General features: G+C 38.3%; 1 protein-coding gene across 1 annotated transcript; it reads left to right on the top strand.

Moving 5' to 3' along the window:
• Positions 1 to 1,565: 1,565 nt before the first annotated feature.
• Positions 1,566 to 12,005, top strand: RIDA (reactive intermediate imine deaminase A; the record flags this gene model as incomplete). Its single annotated transcript, XM_084229541.1, has 6 exons — positions 1,566 to 1,630; positions 7,502 to 7,607; positions 9,042 to 9,096; positions 9,324 to 9,392; positions 10,610 to 10,665; positions 11,866 to 12,005. The coding sequence occupies 6 exons, from the start codon at positions 1,566 to 1,568 to the stop codon at positions 11,920 to 11,922; spliced, it is 408 nt and encodes a 135-aa protein (XP_084085667.1). The 3' UTR covers positions 11,923 to 12,005.
• Between the last annotated feature and the right edge of the window lie 245 nt (positions 12,006 to 12,250).

The following is a 12,250-nucleotide window of genomic DNA, read 5'->3' on the forward strand; positions in this document are numbered from 1 at the left end:
GCAGGCGAGACAGGAGAGGTCTGCTGCACCATGTGGGATTCTTGGCGGCCCGGCTGGGATTGAACATGCACTACCGAGGCTGCACTACCGAGGCTGCAGGCAGCAGTTTCATGGTGCGGCGCTCAACCCACAGCGCCACCAGGGAGGCCCTACTCACAATTTTAAAACGCAGAACCATTAGAGAATAAGACTGCATATGATAAAACTCTAAGTTTTGTAGTATAGCACAATAGAAAACTGAAAAAGGAGAACATGTGACTCCACAGGAAAAGTCAATGAGAAAATAATATTTCAGTTAGTTGTAATCTGGATAGGGAAGAAAAGATTATTCAGGAATGTACTGTGTAAATTCAGAAATATCAACTCTGGACAACTAGAATGGGAAGAGAGTAGAAGAGGATTAAACTGAGCAGGCCAGGGCAGGCCAGACTGGAAATTCTGATTCCATACATCCTTAAACCAACGAAAAATCACGGAAGGTTCTTCATCCGCAAGTAGAAAAGCAGTAAGTCAGCTGTATGTAGGAAAAATGAGGGGAAATAAAGAGGATTTTCCTATATTATGTTTCAGAAGCAGGACAGAACAAAGATCTCAAGCATCTCCAGTACCCAGCAGGGAGCCTTGCGCAAAGAGCAGGCTCAATATACGTATTTGGTGAAAGTACACGTGCTCGCATAGGTGGCCTGAAGTGCGCCTATAATGAATTTATTAACAGAATAAAATACGTAATCGAGTGCCATCCTTTCTGACACAGCATAGCTATCTGCCAAGAAACCAGGTCTGGGGCCACTGGCATGACCAAAATCGGTGACTTTCAAAAAATCAGATCCCACTCACTAGGGCTCTGCTCGGGAGGAGAGACTTCACAGAGCTCTAGGAGCACTCAAGAGAAGGGGATACGGGAGGTGCGGGAAGGTGCACAACATCCAGACCTCGGCGAGGTCCCCAGAATTACCCATCTTATTCCTTTAGGGTAGCAGAAAGGGGGCAAGCCTATTCCCAGGACGGCCTCCGCCCAGCGGGGCAACACAGGGCAAGGACAGAGTAGGAAGCCCACGAGCAGAGGCCGACGGAGGCGCGGGGCTGCGAACAGAGGCCCAGACGCGGGCAGCAGGGAAGAGGAGATCAGTGGGGTCCGGCGTGGGGGGAGAGACGATGGGGAGGAGACCCCGGCCACCGAGCCGGTGCCAGGTGGGGGCCGCCACACACACTTCCCCCAACTTCCGGACTCCCACGGACGCCAGGCCCTCACGACTTACCTGCCAGACCCTTTGAGGGAGGAAGCCGGGCTTCCCAGGGTCGGGATGACAAGGCTCTGCGACAGTCGCCTCCGAAGCGACACAAGCTGCGCGAGAGCTGGAAGGCGCATGCGCCACTGAAGTCTCGGCGTCCACGTGTCCGGGAGTTACGCAGAGACTACAACTCCCAGAATGCCACGCGAGTCCACTCCCGGGGACGTATTACTGCAAAGACTCAGTCCCTGACTTGTTAGTCTGGTGAGACACGAGCCGGGGTAGTGTACGGTATTGTTCTCTCCGAGGGGAAGCAAAAGAAGAGGATTAGCCATGTCGTCTTTGATCAAAAAGGTGATCAGCACCACGAAAGCCCCAGGGGCCATTGGTCCCTACAGGTAACGAAGCATGTGGGAGTGCGGAAGGACCCCAGGCGTGTTGGGGGTCAGGGATTCGGGGCTGGGCCACTCCCGGGCGGAACAGGGTTTCTTTCAACCAATAATCTATTTTCAGTCTCTGTTGATTTGTCTGTTCTTGACATTTCCTATAAACGTAATCTTGCATATGTGGTCTTTTGACTGACTTTTTTTTCACTAGGCATAAGGTTTGATCTAACCCTCTCTTAAAAAAAAAAAAAAAGATCTATTCATGCATACAAGAACTGGGGTACAGGCCAGAGGTGTGGGGGGGTGAGAGGATTCTCCAGAGACAGAGCGGGGAACAGAACAGGCAGATTGACCAAAGTACACTGCTGAGGGAAGCAGCAGGCGAGTCAGGAGAGGTCTGCTGCACCATGTGGGTAGCTCCCTGGCCAGCCAGGGATCAAACTCGTGCTGCAGAGGCTGCGGATAGCTTCATAGGTTGCATCTTAAGCCCTTGCACCACCAGGGATGCCCTGATCTAACCATTTTTTAATTGAAGAAATAAATCCCATCAACAGATGTGGGTGTCCTTCTGGGGAGAACTGCATCCTTTTCGCAGAAATGCTTAGCAAATCCCTGCACTTCTACCCAAGACACTTGTTTTTACAAGACATACAGAGATGCATTGTGATATTTATGAATTCATTGCTCATGCTTATTTCCCACTAATGAAATCAAGTATGAATGATTGCTATTTTCTAAGGTTGTTTGACATGTTTCATCTAAATATGTGTTATACTCCCCAGAAATTCTACTCTGTATACATTCATTTTCACTTACCAAAAGCTGTTATATAAAGGTTAATTCCTTTTTCTTTTTTTTTTTAAAGATTTATTTATTTATTTAAACAAGCACTGGGTACAGTCAGAAGCGTGGGAGGGTGAGAGAATTCACCAGAGCCAGAGCAGGGAGCAGAACAGGCAGACGGATGAAGTACACTACTGAGGGGAGCATCGGGCAGCGCAGGAGAGGTCTGCATGCCATGTGGGACCCTCGCCCGGCGGCCGGGATCGAACCGGCACTGCAGAGGCTGCAGGCAGCTTCACAAGTCGGGGCTCAACTGCTGCGCCACCGGGGAGGCCCTAATTCCTTTAAAAAAAAAAAAAAAACTATTTTATTAGGATGTTTCAGCTTTGAAACTTTATTTTTCCTTTTTAGAATATACTGTATAGCATAGGTTCACTGTTAAAAAAAATCTACATGGGGAGTGTTCAAAATGTATAAGGAGCAGTCCAATGGGAAAGAAATTGACACTTAGTGCGTGCTATATGGCACCATGTGAACCACTTTCTCTAAGTCCCATCCCTATTGTACAAAAAACTGAAGCTCAAGGTGAACCTATCCAAGGTCATATAGTCTGTGACAACTTGACATAAAGCCCTAGTTCTCTTTATACCACACTGCCTTGAGAAATAACACTTATGTGTGGCAGAACAGTTATTATTGTAGTAGGGTTAGAAATAAAGTGCGTTGGACTGAGGGCACATAAGGGGAGTTGGCAAAAGAAAGAGAGAAATTGATTCTAACTTGGGGCAGAGGAAAAAAAAATGTTTAAAATAGCAAGTTTCCTTGTATTGAAGGTTGAGTTTGCTATCCATAGTACTGTTGTAAATTAGAGTTTAAAATTAGTATGTTAAGGATTTCAACAGAAGCTCATGGGATATAGACATTCCAGCTAAAGGAAATAAACTGAGGCATAGAGGTGGAATAATAAGTGGCAAAGGAATTTTTGGAGGAAACTTTAGTAATCCAGGTACTCTTGCTTTTTCATGACCAAGTATCTATGCCACCTATTTAAAAATTTACTTTAGCATTTTTCTTTGTCTCACTTTATTTAACAAATTAAAAAAAGGAAACTTTATAACGGTACTCTAAATAGAAAACACATAGAAGTGTTAAAAAAGAAACTGACAGGCCCCAAATGGAGGGAACTTGTGCTAAATCCACCAAAACCTAATACCTCACCTAACTTCAGTTTTGACGTCCCCCAGGAACGTAGTCCTAAATGGTCAGTAGTATGACTATTTTGGTGATCAGCACCAAAGGAAAAATGAAAAGACCTGTCTTATGACCCTTATCCGTTCCTCATAGGTAGGTTACCTAACTAAGCCTAAAGTACTTCCCTCTTCCTGCCTATAAAAGCCTTTTATTTTTGTACAGCTTTTTGGAACACCTTTCTATTTGCTAGAAAGGATGCTGCCAGATTCATGAATTATTTAATAAAGCCAGTTAGATCTTTGAAATTAAGTCAGTTGGATTTTTGTTATATAACAAAGTTAACAGTAAACTATAAACTCTATTAAATATGTTTGATTAAAGACTAGCTAGAAACTAGTTGACTAAGAACCTGAGGCCTGCTCTCTATTAGAAGTGACAGGTTTCTTTAACTTGTTTTCTTAAGATATTATTTTCTCTTTAATCAAAGGATTGAAGTAATAATTGCTAACATTTATTGATGCTTACTCAGCACTATTTCTGATGCACTCAAGGTTAACTAATTTTCCCAAGGTCATACCACTAAGAAATGGTGTGATAGAATTTGTACTTAGGCAGCAGGCTCCAGAATTCATTCTTAAGCATTTACTTTGCTGTATCCTGCACAGAAATGAAAATGAATTGAAAAAAGAGTCATTTCCTTACTTTAATTCAGTGTGAATTATACTTTATGAAACACTGGTTAAGAGTTGGACTTTGAATTTGAATTGTTTTGCCTCTTTTGCTAAAAATTAGCTTTTAGCAAAGTGTGGATTTTGATAGTTTCTGATGCCGAATAGAAGGGTATAGACTTTATTTTGTAGACAATACAGAGCCATCAAATATTTTTGAACAGGAAATGACATGCTGACGTCTCTTTTAAGAAGAAAATTCTGATAGTAATTTAGAGAAGACAATAAGGATAGGGGATGTTACAGTAAAAATAAAAATAATCTTTTTCCTTCTCCCCTGATCCTTCCACCTCAATTACCCAATAATTTTACTTCAGGAAAAAAGTGACCCTTAACAAAACAAACAAAAAACCCATATGCAATTACAGAGGCTGGAGCTTATACCTTCCTGGAGTGTGTTCTTTGTTGAAGGAAAAAAGCAGGATAGTAATATCCCTGGTTGGCTAGCTAGTGGGGTCAACTATAAAGCTGCAAAAAAGGAGAGTTATTATATGAATATGCCTGTAGGACAAGAGAAAAGCCATCAGCCAGGGTCATTTTGTAGAGACTTTGCAGGACATTATGGCTCTTGTGGTTTTTTTTTTGTGTCATAGATGATATAAGACCACTAGAAATGGTGCTGACTTTCAATGTTTAATGTTGAAGATAAAAACCACACTTCAACTAACTACTTATATCCTTATAAAGTTAACTGAATGTATTTTAAGAATCACTGGAAAACAAGTTTTTGTGCATAGTTTGTAATGAGCAAACTTTTTGAAAATTCTGGATCTTCTCCAGGAAGAATTCAAATGTGTTGAACTTTCAGTACTTGGCATTGGGGTGGATGGGGGTGTTGTCACTAATTAGTAATCAAGTCAGCACATTTCAGGAATACTCCAGGGCAGAACCTTGAGAGATTTCGACATCAGTTTGCTATTGCGTTGTTTTCCATTTTGCTAGCACACATCCAAATAGCCATAACATTTTGATGTGCTAGTCCATGGGGCATAGATTATGATATGAGAATTATGGTAGGATGCTTTTGAAAGTGTTATTACCATTTGACCTGGAAGTAGAAAATATACTTTAAAATTTCCTGGCACCTAGTACTTATCTATGGGTAGTAGGATCTTAATCTCAGTAAGTGTTTTCTATCTAATTATTTTTGTGAACTATTTTTTTACTAATTCTAAGAGATAACTCACATAGCTCAGATAATCTTAGACATCCAGCCTTATTTTTTGAGCATAAATCAGTTTCTTTTTAATGTCATAAAGTCTTTGATCAGTGATAACACATATGAGCTTTAACTGTTTCAAATATGAGGAGTTGTGAAGGACCTAGAGTAACCTAATTCTACATAGGACAGCTAATAGAAACTGTTAGCTGATGACACTATTCAACCTGAGAAAAGCTTACACATTAACAAGCTCAATAGTTATTTATTTGCAGACCATAGTGAAAGCCAGAATTCCTAGACTTTCTATGTACTTATCACAAAAATTATAAAGAGAGTAAGTGTTATGGTTAAAATTGTAAAGGAAAAAGATATGGTCCAGAAAATCAGAGGGAACTAATAAAATAAAAAATAGGACAGTTTGTATGTTGGAAAACCAAATGGTGAACTAGATTAGAATAAAAATAGCCTTAATTTCAAATAAGCATGGAAATGTAAAATGAATTTTCCTTACAAATTTAAAATGACTATTAAACTTCCTTTAAAGTTCATTTGTTTGGCTCTTTACCGGTCTTAGTGTAGCTGTTTTTTTTTTCCTGTGATTTTATCCTAATTCTGAACTTAAACATCATCATTATAGAAACAGTTCCTAAAATAAGTACTTGGCAAGAATAATATGTACCCTCACAGGCAGATCCTTAGTCAACCTTCAACAAGCAGTTATCTTGTCTGAGAAGAATCACTTGTTTTCTTAGAGTAGTGACAAAGCATTTGTTATTTTACAACTTCATCAGGGTATAAGTGACATACAAAATTCACCCATTTTAAATGTAGAGTTCCATGAGTTTTGGTAAATGTGTAGTGTCATAAAACCAATATTACAATCAAGTTTTAGAACATTTTCATCACCCCATAAAATTCCCTTGTACCCATTATAGTGAATCCCTACCCCTACCCCCTCCACTCATAGCTACTAATCTACTTTCTGCTGCTTATTACTTGATCTTTCCTAGAATTTCATGTAAGTGGAATCAATAATATTGAACATCGGGCCTCCCCAGTGGCGCAGCAGTTGAGCGCTGGGCTGTGAAGCTGCCGGCAGCCTCTGCAGCGCTGGTTTGATCCCTGGCCACCGGGTGAGGGTCCCACATGGCGCGCAAACCTCTCCTGCCGCCCACTGCTCCCCTCAGCAGTGTACTTCGGTCCCTCTGCCTGCTCTGCTCCCTGCTCTGGCTCTGGTGAACTCTCTCACCCTCCCGTGCTTCTGACTGTACCCAGTGCTTGTATAGATAAATAAATAAATCTTTTAAAAAAATAAAAATAATATTGAACATCTTTCCATGTACTCCTTAGCTCTCCATATATCTTCTTTTATGAAGTATCTGTTCAAACCATTGCCCATTTTTTATTGGGTTGTTCATCTTCATATTATTGTGTTCTCAGAATTCTTCACATATTCTGGATAAAAGTCCTTTAGTAGATTTATATTTTGCAAATATTTTCTCCCAATCTGTGACTTGCATTTTCATTTTCTTAAAGATGTCTTTCAAATAAGCAAAATTTTTAATTTTATATGCTAAGCAAAAAATCCAAGAGGAGAAAGATACATACATACTAGAGGATTTCACTCATGTGGAATATAAAGAAACAAAGCAAAGAAGAAACAGACAGAATAAAACCAAAACAAACCTTTAGGTCTAAATGCAGAACTGAGGTTACCAGAGGGATGAAGGGGTATGAGCAAAGGGTGGCGAGAGTCTAATGGACTGTGGTGGGGGATTACTGGTACTCTGATGGTGGGTGTGTTGTGGTATCATTAATTTGAGGACTTTGAACCTGTACTCCTAAAACATACACAGTATTGTAAACCAGTGTTACTTCAATTTAAAAAAATGTTTTTAACTTTAATGAAATCCAATTATCACTTTTTTATTTTACATTTTGTGCTTTGTGTATCCTAACACAGAGATCTAACATTGAATTTTATGTTTTACTTATACACTGGATTTCTGTTCATTGCAGTCAAGCTGTGTTAGTCGACAGGACCATGTACATTTCGGGACAGGTAGGTTTCGACCCTGCAAGTGGACAGCTTGTGCCAGGAGGGGTGGCAGCAGAGGCCAAACAGGTAGGTCGTTTTCCACATTTGAAGTTCCCTTTGTATACAACTTTTTGAGAAGTATTAAGAATCCACTCAACTGATTTGTTTTATAAACATTCACAGATAAATACCTTTTAAGTTACTGCTTAATTTAGGGTGGTTTTATGTCAGCAGAAAGTTAGAGATTTGATGAATCATTTAACAACCACAAAAAAGAAAAAAATTCACCTCCTTATCACTTAGGTGACGCTAAACCTGAATTATTGAAATCAGATAACATCTTGCCAGTTCCACATGGATTGGGAAATTTTCTTATGAGGGCCAATGCTCTCAAAAAAAAAAAACAAAAAACACCATCACAGAAGTAAAAGTCAACATTTGTTAGTAAGAGAAATAGCATACACAGTATTTTTTTAAAAAATAAAAATGGGGAAAACAATTCTAATCCCGTAAATATAGTTAAATTATAATTTAATACGTTCATTGACTTATTTGTAATATCCAAAGATAAGAAACAACCTAAATAGCGACCCATTTTGAACTCATTAAATAAATCATGGTAGATTCATACAACTAGATTAATATGAAAATATCTCTAAGATAAATTGTTACATGATAAAATAAAACTAAGATGTAGGAGAACGGGTACAATATACTACTGTGTGTGTGTGCGCGTGTGTGTGTGTGTGTGTGTGTGTGTGTGTGTGTGTTTAAAGATATATACGTTTACACTTTTACTAACATTGACTGTCTCTGGAAGGATATATGAGAAATTAGAAAGTGGTTACCTCTGATGAAAGAAACCAGGAAGGGGGGAATAAGGGTTGGAGACATCTTTTCACTATCTGTGCTTTTTCACAGCTTTTGAATTTTTGCCAAATCCATGCACTACCTGTTTAGAAGGTTAATTTAAAAACAAAAATAGAATCAAATATTTAATATATCAGTAAAGTAGAAAAAGACAGGGTAAAAAAACTGATCTTTTTGCCCAAGACCAGATGTCACGCATATATGTAACTTTCCTTTATAGTTTTTTGAGAAAAAGAAAAAAGAATGCTTTCAAATTAAATATTGTTTCAAAAGAAAACATGTTTTACTGCTACCAGCTCACCCTGCTTTATCCTTGAAATGATAGGGAGGTAGGAGCCCCACAAAATTTTTCTACTTTTGTTAGTAGACATAGGCCCAGCGCATCACACTTGTTAGCACTGAGGAAGAGTCTTATTACTCATGAAAGGATACAACTTCTCACTGTATTTCAGAAAGATTCATTTCACTAAAGGAAAGTCAAGAAGCAATCCATTTCTATTGGCAGCCTGGAAAGAGTAGACTGGCCTACAAAAAAGAGAATTTTTCTGCAATATAAGCTGTGTAAGGAGTTATTAGTAAAAGATGATCAATTAGATTTAATTAAAACTTTATAATATCAGTGTCTTAGGCCTGTTTTGCCTTGGTTCCCAGGCTCTTACAAACATTGGTGAAATTCTGAAAGCTGCGGGCTGTGACTTCACTAATGGTGAGCAACTTGATACTACTTCACAGTTCTGTTTGATATTTTTTTGGTCTTTTTAAAGAACACGTGGCGTATTACTGAAGAACAGTAGTATGTCATGCTACTGAAGTAAAAAGTTATTTTAATTTCAGTGACATTTTAATTAAGACACAGAACCATATACTGTTTTCTAAGTCATTTTTTGAATCATGCCAAATGCCTTAACTTAATGACAATTATATGTCTTCTAGTGGTAAAAACAACTGTTTTGCTGGCTGACATAAATGACTTCAATACTGTCAATGAAATCTACAAACAGTGTAAGTCATTGTGCTTTATTTCTATTTTCCATATTAACAAGAAATAAGTCTATTAACCTTAATGAGTGTCCATTATAAATTAAGTGATAGAAGATGCTAAAGAAATAGTCACAGATCCTGTTATAAAAGAATTAATCCAATTGGAAACATACAATATGCACCCATGTGAAAAAGCCAAGACATCCCTATTGCTTTCCCTAGAATAATATACTACTATTCTACAAATTCACTTGCCTAAAGCTTAACATTACACTTTTCTCAGGCTTCTTAAGACTGCCTAGTCATTTTTTTAAACACATAGGTTGTAGTTATTGCTGTGATACAGTCTACCCACCATCTGTTCCCACTCTCCCAGGATCATTAACCTGGTTAGTTACTTAACATTTGTATGCCTTGATTTCCTCATATGCAAAATGGGGATAAAGCTGTATAGGCTTGTTGGAATGCTTAAATGAGGTAAGACAGCCTGTGAACAGATTAGAACAGATGCAGGCATATTGTAAGCCCTCCATTAATAGTTTCTATTATTGTTAACACTGTTGTGCTGGGGAAAATGGGTGTCTCTACCATCTGGTGAGATGAGACAGAGGGAACACAGAAAAAGCATTATTGCTTACTCTCTCCTAAACATATTTGTAGAAAGAACAAAGTTAGCAGAGAATCCCTACCAAAACTGCTTGAGATGGGCTGCTGTTCTTTATTTAGAAAACTATTTTGTAAGTACCACTTTAAAAACAAAACCCCATTTAAAAAGGTATCATAGAAATCATACGACAAAGTATTTTATCAAACAAATATGAATGTGGATGGAGCTGGAAGGGATCATGCTCAGTGAAACAAGCCAGAAAGAAAAAGAAAAATACCGGATGGTCTTACTCATAGCAGGAATTTAGAAAACCTAAATAAGGGGCCAGGAAAAAGACTAATTATAATAAAGAAAAAATCAAAATCAACAAGCAACTATAAACCAGAGACACACTACTGGTGGAGGTAGTGGGGAGGGATTAGGGTCAAAATAACGGGGGTGGGAATTGTATGGGGAATATAACCAAAATGAAAATGCATACATTGTGCAAAAATGAAAAAAAAAAAAAAAAACCCAAAACATTGTTTATATCTAAGAATTAAATCATCTATGAAGCAATTACCAGAGTCTTGACTATGAAGTGTTGAATAACAATACAATGTCTGCAAATTAAATATTTTTTTAAATTTAGATTTCAAGAGTCATTTTCCTGCTAGAGCTGCTTACCAGGTTGCTGCTTTGCCGAGAGTAAGTGCATTTTAAAATAACTGATGTGTACATTTTAAAATTTCTACATTGTTTTATTAGAAATTTTAAAATGTGTATATAAGCACTGTAATATAACAAACTAAGCACTGTAGAAGGACATTTTGAAAAGAAAAGAAATAGTCCCTACTTGGGAAGAATTTAAAAGTCTAAATGGAAATACCCAGTCTTATACACATGGGGAAAAGGGGGTACAAATTAAGAAATTTTAAAATTTGTTTTAAAAATTAAAGTTATACATAAGGGCCTCCCCGGTGGCGCAGCGGTTGAGTGCTGGGTTGCCAAGCTGCCCGCAGCCTCTGCAGTGCTGGTTCTATTCCCGGCTGCTCCCCAGCCACCAGAGGAGGGTCCCACATGGCGCGCAGACCTCTCCTGCCACCCGCTGCTCCCCTCAGCAGTGTACTTCGGTCCTTCTGCCTGCTCTGCTCCCCGCTCTGGCTCTGGTGAATTCTCTCACCCTCCCACGCTTCTGACTGTACCCAGTGCTTGTATAAATAAATAAATAAATCTTTAAAAAAATAAAAAAATAAAGTTATACATAAATTTAGGGAATATAAATTGAGCAAGTTTTGTGAGTTCTACAACAAAAATTTCACTTGGCTATTGTATAATAAAATATCTAAACCTTCCATTAGAAAAATAACCTTAACGACAGTGCTGACATTTTTCACTGTTCCCATTCTAGTATTTTGATCTGATGAGAAGTTCTTCCTGGGGTCCTTAGTAGCGCTATTCCTGCCTATAAAGAAGCAGTTCTTGCTGACTTTTATTTCCAATTTTCCACTAAAGAACATTTAATTCTTCTATGAATGATAGTCTTATTATTACTTGGAATTTCAATACTCTCAAACTTAATAAGGTTTACATATAGCAAAAAGACCATTGAACATGGAATTAATTAACCTTTCCAGGCTGCTTCTTTCTGTGGATTGAGGAAAGCCCACTTATCTAGCAGAGTTCCTGTGAGAATCACCTGAGCTAATATGTACTGACATGCCTAGTATGGTAACGTGGCCTGTCATAGGTCCTTAGTGATTATTCCCCCTTCCTTTCCTTCTTCAACAGTTTAATATTTAAAATTCTGTACTGCTGTTTGTTCCGTATATTTTTAATAGATACTATGGCACACTCTTAATTCATAAAAAAATCATCTAAATACCGCTTTTACTATTTTCCTTGCAGGGAAGCCGCGTGGAGATCGAAGCAGTAGCTGTCAAAGGACCTCTCACAACAGCATGACTAACCGTGCCCAGTGTTCTGTAGTCTGAAATTTTAATAATTTTTTACATTTTAATTTTGACAATTGATGCTCGAAAATGTAAGATTGACTACAATATCTGGTTATTACAGAAATACCATATAATAAGGGTAACTGAACATAAATGATGAATCCTATTACTGATATTACAGATTAGTTATGCACACTCATGTTTCTGGATGTGGGTAAAGAGACACACAGTACGTCTTTACTCAAAAAACAAAAGTAAAGAAAAATAGCATGTAGGAAAGATGAGCTACCACTCCTGAGAAATAATAAAAAGCACACTTAATTCAGTTAAATCCTATT

The sequence above is a fragment of the Talpa europaea genome, assembly GCF_964194135.1.
Source record: "Talpa europaea genome assembly, chromosome: 3".
NCBI lineage: Eukaryota > Metazoa > Chordata > Mammalia > Eulipotyphla > Talpidae > Talpa > Talpa europaea.